We start from the raw sequence: 26,366 nt of genomic DNA, 5'->3' as shown, positions 1-26,366 counted from the left end.
TACCTATCTTTGTGTCATCAGCAAATTTAGCCACCATCCCTTTGGTCCCTTCATCCAGGTTATTTATATAAATTGTAAAAGGTTGAGGCCCCAATACTGATCCCTGCGGCAAACTACTCATTACACCTTGCCGACCAGAAAATGATCCATTTATGCCTACACTCTGTTTCCTGTTAGCTAGCCAATCTACTATGTTTGCTAGTATGTTACCCCCTACACCATGAGCTTCTGTTTTCTGCAATAACCTTTGATGTGGCACCTTACCAAATGCGTTCTGGAAATTTAAGTACAGTACATCCACCAGTTCCCCTTTATCCACAGCACCTTACTTATTCAAAGAACTCCAATAAAGTTGTTAAACATGATTTCCCTTTCACAAAACCATGTTGACTTTGCCTGATTACCTTGAATTTTTCTAAGTGCCCTGCTATAACGTCTTTAATAATAGCTTCCAACATTTTCCCTATGATAGATGTAAAGTTAACTGGCCTGAAGTTTCCTGCTTTCTGCTTTCTGTCTCCCTCACTTTTTGAATAAAGGAGTTACATTTGCTATTTTCCAATCTAATTGAATCTTTCCCGAATCTAGGGAATTTTGGAAAATCAAAACCAACGCATCAACTATCTCGCTAGCCACTTCTTTTAAGACCCTCGGATGAAATCCATCAGGACCCAGGGACTTGTCAGCCCGCATCTCCAACAATTTCTTCAGTACCACTTCCCTGGTGATTGTAATTTTGTTGCGTTCCTCCCTCCCTTCCATTTTCTGATTTATGGCTATTTCTGAGATGTTACTTGTATCCTCTATAGTGAAGAGCGATGCAAAATACCTGCTCGATTTATCTGCCATCTCTTTATTTTCCCTTATTAATTCCCCAGACTCACTTTCTATAGGACCAATGTTCATTTTGTTAACTTTTCTTTTTTAAGTATCTAAAAAAACTCTTACTATCTGTCTTTATATTTCTCACCAGTGTTCTCTCATACTCAAATTTTTCCCTCCTTATTAATCTTTTAGTCGTTCTTTGCTGCTTTTTATATTGTCCAATTTTCTGACCGGCCACCGATCTTTGCACAATTATATGCTTTTTCTTTAAGTTTGGTAGTATCTTTAAATTTTTTGGTTAACCACGGATGGTGAGTGTTTCCCTTGGAATTTTTCTTTCTTGTTGGAATGTATCTGTTCTGTGTATTCTGAAATATGACCTTAAATGTGTGCCATTGCATCTCTATTGACCTATCCCTTAAGCTACTTTGCCAGTTCACTTTTGCTAGCTCTGCTTTATGCCCTAATAATTGCCCTTATTTAAGTTTAAAATACTAGTCTTAGACCCACTTTTCTCTCCCCACTGAGGAATCCCAGCACTTTCTGTTTTTATTGCATAATTTAATGCAGTTGTTCAAGTCTAATTTTTCACACTGAATCCTCTTATACAATGCATGCTCCTTTTAACATTAGTCACTTGTATATTGTCTTTGTTGGCTATATAATCAACGATACACATGTAGAACATCTGCTACTATTATACACCATCTATGGAAGTCCCAATCAATGTGAAACCTTGTTTGGAGCAGTGCATTTTCTGATGAATGTTTGTTTGTTTGTAATGCTTTATTCGATGTAGTAAACAATTGTTTATTGATAATTAATGCACTTTATAATGTGTCTTTTTTTTTGCTTTGCCATCAGTGTGGAATCTTCAGCAAGGAAAATGTTTCTGTAGCTTCAGGCATGAAAAGCCAGTTCTGTCCGTGGCTATTAATAAGATGTATGTGGTGAGCAGCTGTGAGAAAGGACTAGTCCATGTCTGGAGCATAGAACCGCCTTCATTAGTCAAGGTATTCAGATCAGCATAGTGTGAAGTTACTAAATATACCACCACTGCGATCTCTAGATCCCTTTCTTCTTCAATGCCATGCCCTTCCTAGCGAGGAAGCATAATGCCTGTGGAAGATGAGGAAAGAAGGATTAATGCATGAGCTGAGAAAGCATCAGAAGGTGAGATCAACTTATCCTCATCCTGATCCACCTTAAGCAAGGAAAAACAGGGATCAGCTATCAAATATGGAAGCGTGGCACATTCCTTCCTACTTAACCTTCTTTAAGGACCATCTGCTCCAAAACTTCACCTAGACCAAGTCCCCTTTGAGATCCCTGCTTTGTTTAACTCTTCTGCCAAGGAATGACCTCAGCCTGGTCAATACTCAATGTGTAGTACCACTCAAATGTACAAAATCATTTAAGATCCTCAGTGTGTATACCTGCAAGTACCAGGTAATTTATGCAGTGGTTATGGTAGGCAAGGGACAGCCACTAGGGTAAATTTTAACTATCAGATGGTTAACAGCAGAGCCTGTCAACAGTACCTCAGTAACATATATGGGGTAGGCTACTAGCACCAAATGGGTGTCCCTACGCAGCTCATGGCTCAGAGCTGACATATATTCTGGCCAAGAAAAGGATAGATCTAGATGGGGTGCCAGTCATCAATCATGGTGGCTGGTGTGGTGGTTGTAGCCCGGGTGGCACTGACCCATATTATTCTTGTGGAACTTGTGGAGCACTCCTTTCACCACAAAAATAATTTCAAGTCTTACCTTTTCTGCTTCTGCGGCTACACCAGGTTTTACTGAACAGAGCATCCACAGCGGACTGTCCAATAGACAGTTAAAATGCCATTGGTACATCATAGGACTCCACTTTGCATAGATTAATGAGGCTCCTGCCTGAGTTAGGTGGGGACCTCGGCCACTCAGAGAAAAGTGCCAGGCAAAATGGTGGCAGAACAGGGCACTAAGTTTATCACTTCCATTTTAACATCAGTTTCCACTGGTTGAAGGGAGTTAAAATCTCCCCCACTGTATGGAAGAGTGAGTCAGCTATGGGAGGATGCAAGATCACCCTCCTGAAAGATTAAAGCTGTTTTTGTCTCCACAGATTTTACCTGACTGGCTGAGTATTTCTAGCATTTTCTGCTTTTATAATAGGTGGCAGCTTTGCACATTTCTTTAGGCATGGGATTGGAATTGCTTCCATAAGTAGTGTCCTGAAATACAGTAAACACAATTTGGAATAAAAGAGCCAATAGGATAATTTAGTGTGAACTGTATCTAGAAATGGAGATAAGTTTTATTACATGATAGATCTGGAATCTATATATTCTACTGTATTCATTGCGTTATGTATAAGATTGTTTAAATTCATTCTGTACCACTTTAGCGAGGTTGATGCGGTCATACTATTTTCTTTCAATTGATTTTCCTTTTTGTTTAATCAGGTTCTGATTGGTCATACAGAACCAGTGACATGTGTGTCTTTTGACGAATGGCACTTGGTCAGTGGAAGCAAGGATGGAAGTGTTAAAGCCTGGAGTATGATTGGAAAATTTAGTGAATGTTTAATGACTTTCAAGCATCCGCAGTAAGTAACTTTATTGTAAATAAGACTTCAATAATGCATGATTATTCCAAACTCTAACATTAAAAATAACCTGTCAAAAAGGATGAAAAACAATCTTGAAAGTTTTTCTACATACGTAAGAGATTAGATTTAGTATCAATCATTTGACTCCTCAAGCTTCAACAAAGATGACAATTTTTTCCCCATCTTTAATTAAAGCATGAGATTTTTTTATTTTACTTCATTTGCTTTTCTAATTTAAAGATTTTTTGGACACATCGATATCACAGCAAGGGTTTCCTGCAATTTGAACAAGTCATTTGTATGTCCACTGTGAATGCCTTTGCTAACACACTCAGTTGTCTGCAAACTTGTAAATGGGGTTTCTGTTCACAAGCAAAACTAGACATTCTTGCTGAATGGGTGTGAATCCTGTTCAGAACCTCACTTGCATAAATGTATTTTTGTATGTAACACTGTGAATTGTATTTGTGAATGTAATAGTTATAAGTTTGCCTGAAAATCCAACTCCAGGGAATTCAGGGGATAAATACAGGTTCCTGAAACAATATTGGAGATATTCAGTAACATAATAACACTCCAAGTGTCAATCCTTGGTCTCTGCTAGGCATGTTGATCTCAGTCAGACCAGCAGCACAGACAATGAATATTACCTTAGCTAGCACTTTTAGATCAGAAAAATGCAAAAAAAGACTCAACCAGATGTCTTGCTCCGATCACTTAACAGTGACCCCGATTAAATGGGATACTGGTAGAGGACAAGGTCAGGTTTGGCAGTGATACCATCTGTGAGGAAAAAACCGACTAACACTCACTGTTCAAACTCTCACATAAAAAACTAACATTTGATTGAGCAAAGAAAGAAAGACTTGCATTTATATAGTGCCTTTCATGACCATCAGATGTCTCAAAGCGTTTTACAGCCAATGAAGTACTTTTGAAGTGTAGTCGTTGTTGTAATGTAGGAAACGCAGTAGCCAATTTGCGCACAGCAAGCTCCCACAAATAGCAATGTGATCATGACCAAATAATCTGTTTTTGTGATGTTGCTTGAGGGATAAATATTGTCCAGGACATTGGGGATAATCCTCTGCTCTTCAAAATAGTGCCATGGGGTCTTTTACATCCACCCGAGCAGGCAGAGGGCCTCGGTTTTACGTCTAATCTGAAAGACAGCACCTCCAACAGAGTACTGCATTGTCAGCCTTGATTTTTGAGCTCAAGCCCTGGAGTGGGACTTGAAACTGGAACCTTATAATTTAGAGGCAGGAGTTACCAACTGAGACTTGGCTGAAACCTAGCAGAGAGGCCTGTCGACCCTTAGTGCAGCCTAAGTCAGTGCCTTCAAAAGAAATGAGAGTGAGGGAAGAAAATTTTGGGGTGGGGTGGAATCAATAAATTAGAAAGGTACTGATTACATTTAAGTAAGATATTTCTCCAGTACTTTTCATGTTACACTAATTGGTCTCTTGTAGTATTATCTGGAATTAAAAAGCTAGTCTAATGATGGCCATGAAACCATTGTCGATTGTCACAAAAACCCATCTGGTTCACTAATGTCCTTTAGGGAAGGAAATCTGCTGTCCTTACCTGGTCTGGCCTACATGTGACTCCAGACCCACAGCAATGTGGTTGACTCTTAAAATGCCCTCTGTACCTGACTGCTAAAAAGTCAATAAGGAATGAAACCGGATGGACCACCTGGCATCGACCTAGGCACCAGAAACCCAGCCCTGTCGACCCTGCAAAGTCCTCTTTACTAACATCTGGGGGCTTGTGCCAAAATTGGGAGAACTTTCCCACAAACTAGTCAAGCAACAGCCTGACATATTCATACTCACTGAATCATACCTTACAATGTCCCAGATGCAACCATTACCATCCCTGGGTATGTCCTGTCCCACCAGCAGGACAGACCCAGCAGAGGTGGCGGCACAGTGGTATACAGTCGGGAGGGAGTTGCCCTGGGAGTCCTCAACATCGACTCCAGACTCCATGAGGTCTCGTGGCATCAGGTCAAACATGGGCAAGGAAATCTCCTGCTGATTACCACCTACTGTCTCCCCTCAGCTGATGAATCAGTACTCCTCCATGTTGAACACCATTTGGAGGAAGTACTGAGGGTGGCAAAGGCGCAGAAATACTCTGGGTGTGGGACTCCAAAGAGTGGCTTGGTAGCACTTACCTTCAGGGAGAGCAATGGAGAGAAGTCCAGGCGTGCTGGAGTTTGAAAAACAAGTGAAGTGACATCACAGGAAAGCTGCAAGGTGATTGGTTGGTGAGTAACTGCTGTTAGGGAGTATCAGTAAATAGCTGGGTTAGTACACTACTGTTCGGGTGTGTGTGTAAATAGCTGGGTTCTGGCATCTCAACAACTGGCAGACTAACAAACAGTAAAAAATTAAGTATTGGAATCTGGAGCACACTGCCTGGTGGTTGAGGCAGGAACCCTCACAACATTTAAGAAGTATTTAGATGAGCACTTGAAACGCCATAGCATACAAGGCTATGGGCCAAGTGCTGGAAAATGAGATTAGAATAGTTAGGTGCTTGATGGACGGCACAGACACAATGGACCTGTTTCTGTGCTGTATAACTCTATGACTCTATTAATAATAAGGAACAAGTGAGTAGCTGGCGAGTTTTTTTTGAGTAAGGTTTATTTTAACTAGTGAACTGTATTGATTTTTAGTAGAATTTATCAGTACGAGTAAGGTTTTATTAATAATTCTAAGGTGTTGTAGTATTGGTAAGGTTTTTTAGCAGTAACAAAGGATGAACTAATAAATAAAGGAATGGCAGGGGTGCTTCAACCTCGAGAGTGCACCTCCTGTGCTGTGTGGGAGCTCCACAATACTTCCCTTATCCTGGAGAATCATTTGTCCAGGAAGTGTTGTCAATTGCGACAGCTTGAGCTCCGGGTTTTGGAACTTGAGCGGCAGCTGGCGACACTGAGGTGCGTTCATGAGGATGACCGCTACGCAATTAGCACGTTTATAGATGTGGTCACCCACAGCTGAAGAGTATGCAGGGAGAGAGGGAATGGGTGAACACCAGGCAGTCAAAAGGAATCAGGCAGGTAGTGCAGGAGACCCCTGAGTGCATCTCACTCTCCAACAGGTATTCAGTTCTGAATACTGAGGATTATCTGGGGAGTGCAGCCAGAGCCAAGACCATGGCACCACGGGCGGTTCAGCTGCATAGGGGAGTACAGGGAAGACTGGAAGAGCCATATTGATTGGTGATTCAATAGTCAGGGGAACAGACAGACGTTTCTGTGGCCGCAGACGTGAATCCAGGATGGTGTGTTCCCTCCCTGGTGCCAGGATCAAGGATGTCACTGAGCAGCTGCAGAGCATCCTGAAGGGGGAGGGTGAACAGCCAGCAGCCATGGTCCACATTGGAACCAACGACATAGGGAGAAAGAGGGATATGGTCCTGCAGTCAGAATTTAGGGAGCTAGGTAACAAATTAGCAAGCAGGACCTCAAAAGTAATAATCTCTGGATTACTCCCAGTGCCACGCGCAATTGAGTATAGAAATAGAAGGATAAGACAGATGACTGCGTGGCTGGAAAGATGGTGCATGGCTTTAGATTCCTGGGACATTGGGACCGGCTCTGGGGGAGATGGGACCTGTACAGGCCGAATGGGTTGCACCTGAACAAGGCGGGATTGTGTTCCTTGCGGGACGTTTTGCTAGTGCTGTTGGGGAGGGTTTAAACTAGTTTGGCAGGGGGTTGGGGACCTGAGGGTAGACTCAGTTGGGACAAAATCAGAAATGAAAATGGAAGGCAGAAAATTAATGGATGAGTCTGGAAGACAGAGGAAACAAAGGTTAGAAAATTAAAAAAAAGAGTTTGGCAGTGCTCAAGGATATCTATCTCAATGCAAGGAGTATAGCAAGTAAAGCAGATGAGCTGAGGACACAGAAAGACATGTGGCAGTATCATAGCTATTACAGAAACATGGCAATAGGGAGGGGGATAAGAAAGGTGGGGGAGTGTCAATTTTGGTCAAGGAAACTATTACAGCTGTGAGGAGGGACGATATGTTGGAAGGTTCATCAAATGAGGCCATATCGTTGAGCTAAGGAAAAAAAAGGGGCAATCACACTGCTGGGAGTGTACTATAGACCCCCAAACAGTCAGAGGGGGATGGAAGAGCAAATATGTAGGCAAATCTCTGAGAAGTGCAAGAACAATAGAGCAGTAATCGTAGGAGATTTTAACTACCCCAATATTAACTGGGATAGTTTTAGTGTGAAAGGAATTGAGGGAGCAGAATTCTTGAGGTGCATTCAGGAGAACTTTTTTGCCCAGTATGTAGCAAGTCCAACAAGAGAGGACGCAGTTTTAGACTTAGTTTTAGGAAATGAAGATGGGCAGGTGGAAGGAGTGGCAATGGGAGAGCATTTTGGTAGTAGTGAACATAATTCAGTCAGTTATAACATAATTATGGAAAAGGACAGAGATAGAACAGGAGTTAGAGTTCTCAATTGGGGCAAGGCCAATTTTACTAAACTGAGGAGTGATTTAGCAAAAGTGGACTGGAAATAGCAACTTGAAGGTAAATCAGCGTCAAAACAGTGGGAGGCATTCAAAGGGGAGATTCAAGGGGTTCAGAGTAAACATGCTCCCAAAAAGAAAAAGGGTGAGATGGCCAAATCTAGAGCCCCATGGATGTCAAGGAGCCTACAGGATAAGATAAGGCAGAAAAGGAAAGCTTATGTCCGAGAACTCAATACTACAGAAAGCCGAGAGGAGTATAGAAAGTGGAGGGGTGAAATCAAAAAGGAAATTAGGAAAGCAAAGAGAGGGCATGAAAGAATATTGGCAAGCAAAATCAAGGTGAACTTAAAGATGTTTTATCAATACATTAAGAATAAGGGGATAACTAAGGAGAGAAATAGGGCCCATAAAAGACCAAAAAGGTAACCTATGTGTAGAGGCGGAAGATGTTGGTATTGTTCTTAATGAATACTTTGCGTCTGTCTTTACCAAAGAGGGGGACGATGCAGATATTGTAGTTAAGGAGGAGGAGTGTGAAGTATTGGATATGATAAATATAGGGAGAGAGGAAGTATTAATGGGATTAGCATCCTTGAAAGTTAATAAATCACCAGAGCCAGATGAAATGTACCTTCGGCTGTTAAAAGAAGCAAGAGAGGAAATAGCAGAAGGTCTGACCATCATTTTCCAGTCCTCACTCGATACAGGTGTGGTGCCGGAGGATTGGAGAACTGCAAACGTTTAAAAAGGGACGAAGGATAGACTGAATAATTGCAGGCCAGTCAGTCTAACCTCAGTAGTGGGCAAATTATTGGAATCTATTCTGAGAGACAGGATAAACTGTCACTTAGGCACAGGTTAATCAAGAATAGTCAGCATGGATTTGGTAAAGGAAGATCTTGTTTGACCAACTTGATCAAATTTTTTGAAGACGTAACAAGATAGATGAGGGTAGTGCAGTTGATGTGGTCTACATGGATTTTAGCAAGGCTTTTGACAAGGTCCCACATGGCAGACTGGTTAAAAAAATAAAATCCATGGGATCCAGGGAAATGCAGCACGGTGGATACAAAATTGGCTCAATGGCAGGAGACAAAGAGTAATTGTTGACGGGTGTTTTAGCGACTGGAGGGCTGTTTGCAGTGGCATTCCGCAGGGCCCAATACTGGGTCCCCTGCTTTTTGTGGTATATATTAATGATTTGGACGTAAATGTAGGGGGCATGATCAAGAAGTTTGTAGACGACACAAAGATTGGCTGTGTGGTAGATCGCAAGGAGTTGTAGTTGTATGCTGCAGGAAGATATTGATGGTCTGGTCAGAGGGGCAGAAAAGTGGCAAATGAAATTCAACCAGGAGAAGTGTGAGGTGATGCATTTGGGAGGTCAAACAGGGCAACGGAATACCGATTAATGGGAAAATACTGAGAAATGTAGAGGAACTGAGGGACCTTGGAGTGAATGTCCATAGATCCCGGAAAGTAGCAGGACAAGTCCATAAGGTGGTTAAGAAGGCATATGGAATCCTTTCCTTTATTAGCCAAGGTATAGACTATAAGAGCAGAGAGGGTATGCTGGAACTGTATAACTCATTGGTTAGGCCACATCTTGAGGACTGCATGCAGTTCTGGTCACCTCATTACAGAAAGGATGTAATTGCACTAGAGAGGGTACAGAGGAGATTTATGACAATGTTGCCCAGGACTGGAAAAATGCAGCTGGGAGGAAAGATTGGATAGGTGGGGTTGTTCTCTTTGGAACAGAGAAGACTGAGGGGAGATCTGATTGAAATGTACAAAACTTTGAGGGGCCTGGATAGAGTGGTGGTGAAGGGTCTTTTCACCTTAGCAGAGAGGTCAGTGACGAGGGGCCATAGATTTCAAGTGATTGGTAGAAAAATTATAGGGGAGATGAGGAAAAACTTTTTCAACCAGAGGGTGGTGGGAGTCTGGAACTCACTGCCTGAAAGGGTAGTTGAGGCAGAAACCCTCAACTCATTCAAAAGGAGTCTGAATATGCACCTCAAGTGCCGTAATCTGCAGGGCTACGGAGAAAATGCTGGAAGGTGGGATTAGAATAGGTGGATCGTTTTTTGGCCGACACAGACACGATGGGCCAAGTGGCCCCTTTCTGTGCCTTAAACTTTCTATGATTCTATGATTCTACTGACCGAGCTGGCTGAATCCTAAAAGACATAGCTGCTAGGCTGGGTCTGCGGCAGGTGGTGAGGGAACCAAGAGAGAAAAACATACTTGACCTCATCCTCATCAATCTTTCTGCCGCAGATGCAACTGTCCGTGACAGTATTGGGAGGAGTGACCACTGTACAGTCCTTGTGGAGACGAAGTCACGTCTTCACGTTGAGGATACCCTCCATCGTGTTGTGTGTCACTACCACCGTGCTAAATGGGATAGATTTCAAAAAGATCCAGCAATGCAAAACTAGGCATTCATGAGGTGCTGTGGACCATCAGCAGCAGCAGAATTGTACTCAATCTGTAACCTCATGGCCTGGCATATCCTCCACTCTACCATTACCATCAAGCCAGGGGATCAACCTTGGTTCAATGAAGAGTGCAGGAAGGCATGCCAGGAGCAGCAACAGGCATACCTCAAAATGAGGTGTCAACCTAGTGAAGCTACAGCCCAGGATTACTTGCATGCCAAACAGCGTTAAGCAGCATGCAATAGACAGAGCTAAGCGATCCCACAACCAACGGATCAGATCTAAGCTCTGCAGTCCTGCCCCATCCAGTCGTGAATGGTGGTGGACAATTAAGCAACTGACAGGAGGAGGTGGCTCCACAAATATCCCCATCCTCAATGATGGGGCAGCCTAGCACATCAGTGCAAAAAATCTGATGCATTTGCAACAATCTTCAGCCAGAACTGCCGAGTTGATGATCCATCTCAGCCTCCTCCTAAACTCCCCAGCATCACAGATGCCAGTCTTCAGCCATTTCGATTCACTCCACCTGATATCAAGAAACAACTGAAGACACTGGATCTGCAAAGGCTAGCAACCCTAACAACATTCCGGCAATAGTACTGAAGACTTGTGCTCCAGAACCTGCTGTGCCCCTAGCCACACTGTTCCAGTACAGCTACAACACTGGCATCTACCTGGCAATGTGGAAAATTGCCCAGGTATGTCCTGTGCACAAAAAGCAGGACAAAAACCAGAAACTGGGCCAAGATGGGTTAAAAACAGAAACACAGTGAAAATGAAGGCACGCAGTCTCCTTAAAAAGTTCCAATGACTGATGCGCCTCCTGCGAGCAGATTGGTTGCCCTGCCTCTCATCCCACCTCCGTTAAAACTGGAAATGGGTGGGATTGAGGCGGGTTGGGTTCCTTTTTCAGATTTTTAGTATTTTAGTATTTTAACCTCCATCAGTTAAAATTATCCTCTTTGTTTTAATATAATCGAAATTTCAACACTATAAAATGTCAGTTGGAGATGTTAGAATCTAATTTCTAGCCATGTTATTCTCTAGGGAGGTTCTGTGTCTACATTTTCTTTACCTCCGGGTGATCAGTGGATGCAGCGATGGAAAGATCCGAGTTTTCGACTTATGCAATGGTAGCCTTCTAAGAGTGATGAGAGCAAACGGCCGTGGTGATCCAGTGATCTCGTTACACCTTGCTGGAAATAGGTATGTATGTAGTAAATTCTCAGAAACTGAACATGTTACCTTGTGGGCTATTGGCTTCCTTATTTGTCTTGGCTCTCAATTAATTAGAAATTGCCACCTTAGAGCAGCTTAAAAGAAAGACTTGCATTTACATAGCACCTTTCATGACCACAGGATGTCCCAAATCACTTTACAGTCAATGAAATACTTTACAATGTAGTCACTGTTGTTAATATAGGAAACATGGCAGCTAATTTGTGCATAGCAAGCTCTCACAAACAGCAGTGTGATAATGACCAGATAAACAGTTTTTTTGTGATGTTGATCAAGGAACAGTATTGGCCAGGACATCTTCCAAATAGTGCCGTAAGATCTTTCAGATTGACGGCTCAAATGGCTAAAGTTTGACTAACTTTTTGTTTTGGATATTAGTACATAGTATGAGAGATTTGCAGAAGAAAGATTGCAAACAGTTGTGAAATTTCCTTTCCTCTTCTATGCTGCATTCCAATAAAATGGCAAAGCATTCTACAGACATTACATCTGCAGCTGCTTTAGTCATTTGATCTTAATATCCTGCCTTCATCGAATGTGTTAATCTTTGTACTGCAATTCCTTTATCATTTTTTAATTGACTTTTATCTACCTAGCATTGCCAGGACTACTATTTTGGCGTCAGTTTTCCAAACAGTTGGAATATCCCAGCATGTATTTAGTATAGCAGCATGGGAAACAATATTAGCCTTTAAAAATAGTGAGTGATTTTGGACTAAAACTAAAGCAAAGAACTATAGAAACTTCCATAGATGACACAAACAAGACACCTCCTCCTACCTTGCAGCCAAAGAACCTGAAAAAAAAATCTATGATCCACATATAAGAATCCCGATCAGACACCACAGTTCTCCAGGAAGCAAGGAGTTTGATATTAATGCAATGTGATTGTTTCATTTTGTTGTCGTGTTTTGTCTACTGAATTCTTATTCCAAAGAATGTGTCTAATATGCACTTACTCTAAAGAATTCATAACAGCAAACTGGTGAAAGGTATCTCAAACATTTTATTCATACATACTACCCGTCAAGACACAAGGTGATCTGTCTCAGACTTGAGGCTGCTCTTTGTTCTCTGAGTCCCAGACTCAGGATGCTTCTTGCGAGCATCAATCCCGGGTTCTCATATTTACACACTCCTGGCCTTTCCATAACTGAACAAGTTTTTTGAGTTGGCACCTGGTAATTTTATCATTTATGTGATGAGCTGAGTCCTCCAACTGGGTGTCATTTATCCAAACTGGCACCTGTCCTGCATTAATTTGTTTCAGATTTTCCCGGTTTCTTCTAACATCCACGAACTATACATACTACAGACACTTACATTATTTGAAATATCATGGACCTCCTTTACCTTTTCTATTATATCATTAATAGTGTGAGCATGACCTTCCCGTACTCTCACCAGTCCCATCACCGCGTCCGTCAAATCCTGTCCTACTTTAGCTACACCACTCTGTGCCTTTTGCTACTTTTTCAAAATATCCTTTACTAGCTGGCTGAGAGTTCTAACCTTCTGGTCCACACTTTCCAAATCTATAGTATTGACAATTGAAGCTCCCGTATTAAAAACAGTGGTCGCGTCATTCATTAAACTACGTTTATGCCTCTTTCCTTTTATTATTCCATCGTCACCGAGCTCTTGTCCCAGCAATTGTTGCAATAGTACCTTGTACAACTCTCGGGTCTTCTCAGGGCACCAGTCAGGTAGCTGAATATCTGAGATATTCAATATTACCGGTACTAACTCATGCTGTATATTATCACATACGATTTTATTAGTTTTTATTATTGCAAGTCCATTTTCGGGTCCTATAGTTAATTCTGGACAGTCCGGGTTCATCCAGGGTATGGGAACTGGGGTTTCACCTGTCGTATCAGTTAATACTGTGGTGATATGAGGTGGAATTGTGGACTGGGGGTGCTTTGAGTAAATTCACCATGGCCCACTCCCGCTGCATTGGCCTAAAGGTGAGGTTACCTACTCCTTTACTGCATCTAATCCTCACATAGCCTTGTGATAGGGACCAACATATACTAGCATGGCTCCCATTCGCAGGGCAGCCTTGCTGCAATTTTTGTAAAGGCAAAGCCGTTTGTCCAAATCGTGACCATGCTGTGACATTTGATGTCTGCAATTAAATTCTTAAATTCTCAAAGCTGCTGGATCTCTTGCTGTAGCATCAGTTCTCATGTGGCCTTGGAACCTACCGTCACCTGCTTAAAAAACCCACAAAGAATCCCTTGTGGCTCAGTCCCTGAGCCCAATGGGTTAATTTGTCAAATTATATCTGTCAATTTAGAAACTTAAAATTTAATAATGTCCAATATATATAAATTTTACTTTCAGTAATGCAAAAATTGTGTGGTGAATTAAATGGAAAAACAACAGCTGCAGCGGGGTTAATTTTTTTTTTGCTTGTCTCCATGGGGGCGGAGCAAAACCTTCTCAGATGCATCACTTTAAGTAACGTTTTAGAAAAAAAACTTTCCTGATTGAAAAGAACTAAATTTTAAGCTTTTTTTCCCCCAATTATTTTGGTATCGTTAGGGTTTGAAAACAACAAAATCATTAGTAACATTATCAACTTCAAAGAAAAGCATCTCCATCAGGAAAGACAACATTTTAGATTAAACTCCAATTGTTTCCAAACTTTTAGCATCTTTTGTAAGAGGTTTCTAATCCAGGGATTTTTTTTATACAACAAAGAAGATTCCAAATTCCAATTCACGACAATAAACATTTAAAAATCAAAACTGCCAATGTTATACGAGTGAGTCTTATGTCCGGAATTAAAGACTCCCTCAAAACTTGATGTAATAAACTCGAAAGTTCATTGTGGCCACAAATGAAATTCCAATTTTCTCAACTTAACAGGTCACGTAACCTTAATAGTATAAACTTAATTCAGACTTATTAACTTATAATACTTATTAACTATACACAGAACAGAATAGCATGTGCTTTTTTAAAAAAAGGTAAATTATGTCTTTTTTTCCTTGTTCTTTCTTCGAGCGCCTTTTCAAATGGCTAATAAAATCAAAAACTAAAGAAAAAGTTATTTAACATTCTTATAACAAAAGATTTAACACCAGCTTCTTACACAAACTTTAAACATTCCAATCTTTCCCATATCTCCTTTCTTTATCCTTCTCTCCCTTAAACCAATATCCAATTACTGACATTTGCTACTTAAAACAGTCAGTAAAACATGTCTTTAAACTGCAAAAAAAACAAGAACAGATTTTAAACTGGAACTCCAATTAAAGCAGGGTTTTAAACTTCAAATTGGATTTCTGCCAGACATCTTCAGACCTTCAAGGCTTAAGCTTATCTCTTAGAAACTTGTTCATTGCCTTTTCACAGTTGCAAAACCAACTTTTAGAATAAAAATAAAAACTTTAATTTAAAATATAATTCAATTTTATACCCCACTTCTGTTGCACAATCTCAAATTGAACTCAACACTCAACAATCACTTTTCACACTTACTGAATTCCAAACAACTTAGAAAATTGATTCCTGTAATGGGTTTTGAATTCAAAGAACCAAAATCTGTGTCAAATTCCCTGTCCTGATGCCAAGGAACACACACAGGTCCAACTATTTCACACCCAAAACATGACTCAGGATTCCCACAGAAATATACATGTGTAAAAATAGAATAAGTAACAGACTCATGCTTTCAGCATTAAAGCCAGACAACAATTAGTTAACGACTGTCAGTTCTACAGAACACAAGCTGCACATCTCAAGGACATTCATGTCATTCGTGGAGGCTTCCAATTTTCACACATTCGAATCAAAAGACACAGTAACTTGTTTTTACTCACTTGAAATTTCACTAAAACATAGTCTTTTTATGTTACTCTGCCATAAACTTAGCCATGGAGCCCTCTGGCCCCCATCTGTATGATGAGTTACTAATGACGCCATAGGTAAGGCCAGGGTGGGGACCAAAGGCTCGATTGGGGGTTCGGGTGGTTCGAGGGGCGGTCATCCCAAGGACTGTAACCATCGTCATGGTACTTACTAGCCTTACTTGCCAAGTCGGCCCAATTAAAGTCGTCATTGTCATCATCCTCTCTTTCCGCAAAAGCGCATATTATGCCCGAGAGTTGAGACTGTAATTTACTTATCTCCTGCTGACATTTTGTATGATCCGCTGACTGGTACACTTGCTCCTTCTGTGAGCGGTGCAGAACCGTCAATGTGGTCTGTAAGTCAGAGCATTTCTGTTCCGCTCATGTGAGCTGTTCCTTCGCTCTTTCCGCCTCCCTCTCAGCCTGATTGCAACTGTGTTCACCCTGAGTCTGGAATCGGCTTAAGTGCACAATTTGTGCTGAATTAATTGTTTTTGCCTTTAGGACCCTATCATGCCACTCAGCAGTGGCTTTCACTAACTTAGGTGCCAGTTCTGCTTGATGGGTAGGCACATCCTCCCGATGCTGTACTCTGATGGACCCCTGGCCCGTGTACTGTTTAACTGCAAAATCTCTCCAAGAGGGCCACTTGTCCTCCAAATATTTTCGGAGTTCTAACTCCCTATCTGACCTGGCCACATTAACTCAACCGTTCACCTATCCGCTAAACTCTTAACTTAGTTTTTAAATTAATTCGAACCCAGCGAGACTATTCAAAATAACTTTAAATATTACTACAACCAAGTCCCATCTGGGATGCCAATTATGTTGTCCTGTTTTGTCTACTCAATTCTTATTCCAAAGAATGTGCCTAATATGCACTTACTCGAAAGAATTTAGGACAGCAGACTTATGAAAGGTATCTCAAATGTTTTATTCACACATTAAATCATCAAGTACAAGCACTCACAACTTGCACAGTATACTACCCGTCAAGACACAAGGTGATCAGTCTCAGACTTGCAGCTGCCCTTTGTTCTCTAAGTCCCAGATTCAGGGTGCTTCTTGCGAGTGTTGGTCCCGGGTTCTTGTGCCATTCCAAGATTCAGTCAGGAGTTAAATCTTGTTTCCAAGACCCACCCTCTTACTTACTCACAGGGGTCTTGTATAATGACATAATGATAATTCCTTATTTGGTTTAGTAAGACCCTGGTCAGCACTTCTAATTTCTTACACTTCCCCATTGTCTAAACGTAGGTCTAATCATATCTCGTGTCCATAGCTACTCCTTATCTGGCTTGTTCAAGGACACTGAGTCTGCTAGCACCATGGCTAATCTCATCCTGTTTCAGCCTGTTTTTCTGGACTGTTTGCAATTCTCTGGGCCATCTGTGTGCTGCTCCCCTTTTTACCCAACCCTCACGGTTTTTACCCAACCTCAGGGTTTGCCACACTGTATATTGTTGTGTAATTGGCCCGGTGTCTCAACTAAGTTCTGTCTGTTTTTAATGGGTCCACAATTTCTTTGTCACTACTTTTTCTTTGATTCAATCATGGGATGTGGGCGTGGCTGGCTATGCCAGCATTTCTTGTCCATCCCTAATAGCCCTTGAGAAGGTGGTGGTGAGTTGCCTTCTTGAACCACTGCAGTCTTGTTTTTATTTCAGATTTCCAGCATCTGCAGTATTTTGCTTTTATTTTATTCTAAAAGTTACATTAATAAGAGAAATGAGTCAGGTGCAGAAAAGGTTATGTTTGGCCACAGCAAAACTCAAAATAATGAAATGAGGAGAGAGAGAGCAAGAGTGAGAAAGAGGGCAAAGATAGAATAGGGAAGAGAAGACAGGGTAAGCAGAAATAAAATCTCATTTAAAATGTATTTATAATTTGTAATGGGGTTATAATTAAATAAAGTTGCAATTAATATGAGTGTTTTTTACTATATTATAAAATGTTTATTTCTGCATTGTAGTATGCAAGTTGAAAACTTTAAGATAAATGGCTGTCCTAGATACAATGGAATTTCACTGGATACAGTTCCACATATTATGATAACTCAGTGGGCATATTAATGCACAAAAATAATTACTCATATGTGAACCTTGACAGGGAGTGCTGGCAGGCTGTTCTACTGCAGCAGGCATCATAGTCAAGCTGGACACATAGGGCTGAATTTTATGAGCCCTCTGGCATCGGTGGGGGGGGGGGGGGTGGTGGTGGTGGAGGGGGAGGGACGGTGGGGGGGGGAGACCTGGAAAATTCTCCGGGGACAGGTCCGCCATGTCCTCCGATGCCGAGAAGGCCCCTCCGAGTTTTACCGGCATCGGCGAGGCCTCAGTGAGGCCTCCCCGCCGCATGGCAGCGGGGCCATCATTTCAAAATTAACATTTCGTTAAAAAGATGTAAATGAACTCACCTTGTCCCAGCGGCCGGCCCATGCCGATATTCTGAAGCGTGACACTGGTGGGGAGGAGTGAAATTATCAGGGTGGGAGGGGGGGAGCAGTGAAAACACTTTTTATTGGCTGTGGGGATGGTGGGAAGAGGTTGAAGTGCAAAGGTAGTGAGGTTGGGCGAGGGGGGGATGTTCGCATTGGCAGTAAAGTTTATTTAGGGCTGGTGGCCCTAAAACAAACATTTCCAGGGTGGGGGGTGTTGAAAGGGCCTCCAACTTTTATTTAAATTTTTAAATCACATTCACAATAATATCCTGAAGGGCCTGAAGCCCTTTAAAAATGGCACCAGTGCCTGCGCGTTGGCACTGGACGCCGTTGCCAGGGATGGAGCAGACGTCCCCTCATGTCATCGGGGGCAGCCGCTCCGCCCCCTCTAGTTAAATGAGCCCCCAAGTGAAATATCGCGGGAGCTCAGCAACGGGCAAACTGCGCCTGAAGACTGACGAGATGAGATTGTGCCGCCGCAATTTTGGGCGCACTCATAAAATTCAGCCCATACAAGTTTCCAGCATGGGTCGCTGGATAGTGATCAGGAGCAGGAATGCTGGTCAGCTTCCCACTACCTGACCCAAGAGCTTTACAGCTATTTATTGGTCCTTCCTACTGAGCTGAAATCAGATCACTCAGCACAGACTGGGTATCAATTAGGGATTTTTCTGATCTGTTTTTCTCAGCTGTTAAGTGAGCTGCCAGCATTTTATGAGTTAAGCATGGATATTTTCTTAGCTGTGCAAAGTTTGGAGCTTTTAGAGATAAAGTAATTTAATTTTGTGTCTCTGAGATGACCACAGATTCCTTTGTTGTGCTATTTAGAATGGTAATAAACACAGTCTCCAGTGTGGTGAAATTTCACTTTGAGGAGATTACATGGGATTACACAGCACTAGCAGCAACCATTGCAAGTTTAGCACCACTTGACAAATTTAAAATGGCACCACTGAGGAAACAACCGTACAGTTATGTTCGTGCTCAGCGCATGAGAAGAATTGGTTCAACCAATCAAAAGATCTATCACAGAAAGGAGAATGTTGCAGAACAGGGTCTGTTGCACCATGCACGCTTCTTGTCAACCAGATGCATGCAGGCAGCGCAAAGTAAGTATTTTCAAAAAAATTCTAAGATAGTTATCTATGTGGTATTAAGGGGTTACTTTTTTATTCCATCTAGAGCTGCGGGATTAGATTTCTATGATTTCCGGTATACAGAAAGCATAATGCAGTTAAGCATAGAACAATATAAAACCAGTTGAAAAGCTGAATAACATTACAGTTAGTTCCTTGTAGATATTATTTTCCTTTCTGTTATTCTTTGGAAGGGATTCAATCAGATTCCATGAAAATTCTCAACTTGAGGGAATCTCAGTATCGCCATCAAGGTGCAACGCACATTGACCTGCAGTCAGAATTATCTTCAAAGCCAGCCTCATCAGGTTGGGTCTCGAGGAGCCCAGAACTGCTTAGCCAAAAGAGTTTAAGACGAGATGGACAGTCCAGAATTGGTTATGGTGAGATATCTCGTACAAGAGCTTTCATTTCTTTTGATACCTTTGTACTTGCGTTGCAAATTGCTACATTAAATATTGTTAATTTTGATTCAAATGCCTTTTATCAGGACTTATAAAAAAAAATTGTTATGTGGGTTGCTGTGACAATGTTCTCCCGTTCTCTCGTCTTGGATCTGGCGCTGCCAATTATTCTCTGATTCATCCTCATTTGGACATTTTTCACTTGTGAGCCTTAATTTTTATTTAGAAAAGGTTGAAAGGGTTTCATTTTATGTTGTTATTGTTGAGCTGAACAGGAATTTGCACATTATCTCAGATCACTGTGAAATACAGAAGAGTACTTGTTGCTTTTTTGATAACACAGGATTTATGGATGGATACACTGAGAGTCCTATAAACCTTTACAGTTCTTCTTACGCAGGCTAAGTCATAAAGGGAGAGTGAGAGTCTTGCTGGGCTGTTGTTTGGATTTCGTGAGGTTGGAGAAGCTGGGGGGATGGGGGGAGGTTGGAATTTGTCCCTTTCACAGATCATTCCTGAACATTTAATATTTTGATCAGCTTATCGACTACTAGTTCATTGATTAGGATGGAATGACTATGCTCCTCAGGAATGGGCAGCCTCAAACTGAAGGGCAGACATTTATCAAGAGGATAACAACCCCCTCTGCCTTTGGATGTGATTGAAACAGTGCCAGTTTGCCCACCGATAATGCTGTGCTTTGCTGCAGGGGTAGGGTGGGAGGTGGGGAGGAGCTGACATTCAATTATGTTGTTTTAATCTCAATCATATTTGGAACAGAATTTAGATTATTGTATTTAGAACAGCTGAAATGGCCATGTAAAGTTGTTTTCTATCTGGGGTACAGGCTCCTGGCGTGGGCCTTCATATATGATAGGAAGGGTGCCCTTGATCAGAATAACTAAGGATAATTTCTGAACTGTCCCTGCCAGGTTCACTTGCTCTGTGTATTAGGCTTTCTATTTGCCTGAAGTTGGATGATTAATCCCTTCCTGTTTTCCAGCTAAGGGACTAAGGATGAATTTCATTCCTAGCTTCCTCTGTTGTACCTAGCCCTTCCTTAGAGGAAATGCTTGTGACTTTGAGGTTGTGTAAGAAGGATGGAGGCGGGGTATGGACCAGTATAGTCAGTAGCCTGGTTCTGGAGAGTAGTCTTAATGTTGTTGACGGCCTTGCACCTCTGTTGTATTTCGCAGAAGCAATCTGCGACTTTGAAATGCAACAGTCTTATTGGTACAGTGCTTTCTTGTTTTGAGTTTTGCCAAGGTGATTTATTTGGATTCTAAGTTATGGATGCCCTGGGTGTTTGTGTGAGTAGGAGTGTCCCAAGTGTCCTGATCATTGTTAGGTCTGTTTTATTGAGGGCCAGGATAAAGGAAATGGGTCTATTTTTACCAGGTAATTAAGGGTTGTCAATTCTAAATATGATGACTGAACCCTCAGTCATAGTCTTTGTTCACTTGCTTGTAAAAGACGAACTGCCTGTATAAGAGCATGAGGCAGTGAGGCGATGGAGAAGAATTTTACCAGATGCTGAAGTGGGGAAGGGATGGGGGCGGTTCTGGTTTCTTTGGTGCCTGCAGTGAGTGAAGGAGTTAGAGATCGCTGGAGCACATGGCTGGATGGTGTCTGCTGGCACTTCAGAATTCATACTTTGACTGTGACTGTGTTCTATACAGTGAGCTGCCAGGCCAGCTGTAACTTTGAACATAGAAACATAGAAAATAGGAGCAGGAGTAGGCCATTCGGCCCTTCGAGCCTGCTCCGCCATTCATTATCATCATAGCTGATCATCCAACTCAGTAACCTGTTCCCACTTTCGCCCCATACCCTTTGATCCCTTTAGACCCAAGAGCTATATCTAACTCCTTCTTGAAAACATACAATGTTTTGGCCTTAACTGTTTTCTGTGGTAGCGAATTCCACAGGCTCACCACTCTCTGGGTGAAGAAATTTCTCCTCATCTCAGTCCTGAATGGTTTACCCCGTATCCTTAGACTAGGACCCCTGGTTCTGGACTCCCCCACCATCGGGAACATCCTTCCTGCATCTACCCTGTCAAGTCCTGTTAGAATTTTATAGGTTTATATGAGATCCCCCCTCACTCTTCTAATCGACTCAATCTCTCCTCATATGTCAGTCCCACCATCCCAGGAATCAGTCTGGTAAACCTTCGCTGCACTCCCTCTATAGCAAGAACATCCTTCCTCAGATAAGGAGACCAAAACTGCACACAATATTCCAGGTGTGGCCTCACCAAGGCGCTGTTAAATTGCAGCAAGACATCACTGCTCCTGTACTTGAATCCTCTCGCTATGAAGGCCAGCATACCATTTGCCTTTTTCGCCGTTGCACCTGCACGCTTACCTTCAGCGACTGGTGTACGAGAACACCCAGGTCTCGCTGCATATTCCCTTCTCTCAGTTTATAGCCATTCAGGTAATAATCTGCCTTCCTGTTTTTGCCACCAAAGTGGATAACCTCACATTTATTCACATTATACTGCATCTGCTATGCATTAGCCCACTCACTCAACTTGTCCAAATCACCCTGAAGCCTCTCTGCATCCTCCTCATAACTCACCCTCCCACCCAGTTTTGTGTCACATGGACCCTGCCAGCTGATATTATTTCTGTTTGGAGGTTACAAGTGGGACTGAGTGGTTATATTATCCAGTACTTCACTCTGAGCCCAACGCATGTTTTGAGTCTTAGTGATTCTAGTGTCGGAGGGCAGGGCAGAGACTCAGGTGTTGACCTTTTAGGATAGAGATCCCACTCTTTAGAGAGAATTTTTCAGCCATTTTAGGAAAATTTTAATTCAGCAGCCAGTTAGCGTTCCTTGTTCAGGTTGCTTCTCTTGCTATCACCTCATCAGAAATCTCATGTGAGCCTTGATAATGAACATCAATGTAGCAGAACCTGATCCCGTTGCCTCTAACTATCCATATGTGCACAATTCCAGCAGGGGATAATTGGATAGTGACCAGGAACTGAAAGAGCACTGATTTTCCCCCTTCCTTTAATTGAGATTTTAAGGACAATTGTAGCACTCATACTGGCACTCTGACTTACTCAGTATACACTGGGGAACAAACTGTGTTTGAGTTTGTTAACATAAAAGGAACTCAGCCATTGCCAGCTGAACAGCAATGAACTGCAATTAATACATGGCTACCAGTCATACTGTAGTGAAAATGTAGTTGATGTTGCATCACTCAATGCTGTATAAAAATGGTTTTAGTATGCTCTGCTCCCTGTTTTTCTTATCTTTCTCTTTCACTTTTTTCTTCCTTCTCTCTATCTGGTGTGGAATTTGTTGGTGTCAATGCTTTATTTTCCTCTTGTTCTGAAAATGAAAGAATACGGCAGAAGCAGTCCTGTCCCAGCATCCACAGCACAAGTAAAACTATGGGACTAGATCACCTGTAATAAGGACGCCCAGATAGCCCAGAAACTGCCTATGTAAATTTGTCAGCCATCGTTCAGTAGTAGCACTCTCGGTTCTGAGTCAGAAGGTTGTGGGTTCAAGATCTGTCCTCTCAGGTAGGTGTAAAAGATCCCATGGCACTATTTCAAAGAAGAGCAGGAGAGTTATCCCCAGTTTCCCAACCAATATTTATCCCTTGACCTCCAGCACTGAAAGATATAATCTGGTCATTATCACTTGCTTTTTGTGGGATCTTGCTGTGTACAATTCAGCTGCAGTGTTTCCTACATTTCAACAGTGACTATACTTCCAAAGCACTTCACAGACTGTGCTTTATAAATCAAAGTCTTTCTTTTCCCTTTATGTTAATTGTACCCTCTCCCAACCAATCGAGCTGACGTCTGTCTTTTAAAATGGACCGGTGTACCTCCTGATCTATCTGCTCTTTACAGCAAAACCAACAGTTTAAGTTCCCTCTAATATTTTATAATATAAAAATAAAGGCTAAATGTATTGCTGAAAACCTTGCTCCATTATCCCTTTCTCTCAAACCTCATTTTACCTAAAGATTATATTTTGTCTGGACTTACTGAGTGGCATTTAATGGGCGCCCTGGAAGCAGGCTAGGAGGTGGGTTGACCATAGAATTGCGATGGGGGGGGGGGGGGAGGGGGGAGCGGCGGAGGGCCCCATGCCTTCCCATCACACTGCGAGTAAGTTGGGGGCAGGAAAGACCTTTCCTGCTGACTGGCCCCAGTGACCCCACCACACTCACCTTGGGTCCTGGACTCCAGCGCTGGGCCTGCTCCCAGGCCTTCTGTAGTAACAGCAGTGGCCCCTGCTCCTGGTGGCAATGGCGATACCCCTGAACTGCTGGCCCTCTGATTTGCCAGCAGATCTTGGAGGCGAATCCCTGACTTTAAAGGCACTCAAGTGCCTGAGCGGCATTGAATCACACTGGGGGGGCGGCATTGAATCACACTGGGGGGGGGGGGGGGGGCGGCATTGAATCACACTGGGGGGGGGCGGCATTGAATCACACTGTGGGGGGGGGGGGGCGGCATTGAATCACGCTGGGGGGGCGGCATTGAATCACGCTGGGGGGGGCGGCATTGAATCACGCTGGGCGGCGGGCGGGCCACAAAAAGCCGAGGTGAGTTCCCCTTGCCTTTTCAGCCCAGGGACGGGAACCCCGCCGGCAGGACCAGGTTCAGCTCTCCTTGTGCAGTGCTGTGGGAGATCGATTCATAACAGAAAAAGTGTCCAACTGTATTTTTCACTTCTGGAATCATATTGTCCAGGACATTCCCAGATACTTCATAGATGTAACCCAACTACAACAGAAATAATTTCCTGTCAAGAGGAGTTGGCATTTGTTGAGGGTCATGGATTTGTTGCTTTGTAAATATAATACAATATTATCATCCCATAAATTCTTCAGTGGAGCTTTATTTCCTCAAAGTTAGGCTCAAGAAGCTGGAATATTAACATAGGGGTGAGAATTCAAGGATGAAACAGAGAATCCAAAGGGTTTGGGCTATAATTATTTCAAGTGCAACAGCATTGTGCATGTTTTCAATTACTCTCATTTCTCTTTTATCTAAAAAAAATTCTAATTCATTGCAACAGAATGCTATAACTTGTTTTTGGCCTTTGTATAGGTAAAAGACCTGAATCATGGTCAACGGCTTCTAGATTACTGTCAGTGAGTGAGCAGGATACATTAAAACGCATTAAGAAACATGGGCTCTATAGGCCCAGAACTTCAGACCAGATTTACTTGACAGTCAATGCTATCCACAATTCCCTGAGATTTGATGAAACATCTATAAACACTCTCTACAATAGTTCACTTTCAGAGGATTGGGGTCGGCTCCTATGTCCTCTTGAAGACACAGGGAAAAAGCCCACTGTTACACCAAAAAAGCCCAAAGTCAAGATCAGCAGTATTAGTGATGATGTTGAATTAACGGACGAATGTATTGACGCCAAAACACTCTTCGCTCCTTTTGAGTTGAAAGGACAAAAATTTAATCAGAAATTTACATTTCACCATCTCGACAAGAAGTGCTTTACAACAAAACCAATGATTACACGATCAAAATCAACACTAGGCTTTGTAGACCCTGTCCAGTTTAAAAGGCAAAAGAATAGACCCCAATCTGCACTTGAAGAAATAGCTAAGAAGACGAGGCACATAACAACAGGCTCAAAAGAGGGAAATCGAGACAAAACTTTGGTGGATGAAAAATTAAAATTACAGCAATCATTAAACATGAACCCATATCGAAACAACAGTGGCTTCAATCTTTGGACAATGAAACAACAAAAGGCGTATGCAGAAAAAGTAGTCATGGAGCACAATGCTAACCAGCAAAGAAAAGAACAGGAAAGCCGCACAGCTAGCCGGAAGGCTTGGTTAAAGAAAGCCGAAGGAACTGATCATGGGCCTAATTTGCATAAATGAGCTGATAAAATCTTATGCTTTAAAACAGTTCATATATACAGTTTATATTGAGTAATGGTGTAATAAATCTTTTGCCTACTGCCTAGCTAATGTTATACACGGTTTGTGTGTCAATTCCTGTATGTGTTAAGTTAGAATCTGAATATGATACATAAGTCATCATAACATGTGAAGCATCAAAATGGCTAAAGCCTTTATTTGCATACATTAACATCAGAGGTCACATGTGTACAGCAAGCCAAAGTATACCAAAGCAAAACAACTTTTGCTGCAATGGAGAAGTTGATATTGTAGGATGACACTAGGTTATAGTTTCAATAGGATTTGCCTATAATGCAAACACAGTTTGCAAGTTTCCCCATACATTGAATGTCTTACTTCATGCAAAATATTCCTTCTAATATATATTATGCAGAGTGGAGTGTAAATTAATTATTGCAATCTAGCATGTATTGTCGAAGTATTCTTATTCAAAATGACCATCAGATAATAAATAAATCATTTCCCACTGCTCCAATTGACAGTGAAGTAGATTCAATGCTTGTACCCACTGTAAGTGCAATCTTGAAATGAGGAACCATGAATAAAAAGTTTTTAGGTTAAACATGTAACTAATCAAATGGGGGAATTCAATTCATATAACTTTGCAAATGAGACTGACAGATTTTTTAACTTGTTCATCAGATGTGGGCATCGCTGGCTAAGCCAGCATTTATTGCCCATCCCTAATTGTCCTTGAGAAGGTGATGGTGAGCTGCCCTCTTGAACTGCTGCAGTCCATGAGGAGTAAGGACACCCACAGTCCTGTTAGGAAGTGAGTTCCAGGATTTTGACCCAGAGATCTAGTTTCAAGTCAGGATGGTGTGTGGCTTGGAGGGGAACTTGCAGGTTGTGGTGTTCCCATACATCAGTTCCCTGTCCTTCTAAGTGGTAAAGGTCATGGGCTTGGAAGGTGCTGTCAAAGGAGCCTTGGTGCATTGCGGCAGTGCATCTTGTAGATGGTACACACTG

At 42.1% G+C, this 26,366-nt stretch overlaps 1 protein-coding gene across 4 annotated transcripts in view; it reads left to right on the top strand.

The window, feature by feature from the left end:
• The window catches only part of fbxw10 (F-box and WD repeat domain containing 10), a 95,571-nt gene extending 69,742 nt beyond the window's left edge, over positions 1-25,829 (top strand). For all 4 annotated transcript variants that reach the window (XM_068058022.1, XM_068058021.1, XM_068058020.1 and 1 more), the window contains 6 exons: positions 1,690-1,838; positions 3,278-3,420; positions 11,425-11,583; positions 18,748-19,028; positions 19,250-19,438; positions 24,550-25,829. In XM_068058022.1, the coding sequence (XP_067914123.1) occupies positions 1,690-1,838; positions 3,278-3,420; positions 11,425-11,583; positions 18,748-19,028; positions 19,250-19,438; positions 24,550-25,355 (1,727 nt within the window). In that variant the 3' untranslated portion in view covers positions 25,356-25,829. The remainder of the gene's footprint in view (positions 1-1,689; positions 1,839-3,277; positions 3,421-11,424; positions 11,584-18,747; positions 19,029-19,249; positions 19,439-24,549) is intronic.
• Positions 25,830-26,366: the final 537 nt, after the last annotated feature.

Source organism: Heterodontus francisci, chromosome 26, assembly GCF_036365525.1.
Source record: "Heterodontus francisci isolate sHetFra1 chromosome 26, sHetFra1.hap1, whole genome shotgun sequence".
Taxonomy (NCBI): domain Eukaryota; kingdom Metazoa; phylum Chordata; class Chondrichthyes; order Heterodontiformes; family Heterodontidae; genus Heterodontus; species Heterodontus francisci.
The sequence above is the reverse complement of the archived record's forward strand: the minus strand, read 5'-3'. Positions and strand labels throughout refer to the sequence as shown.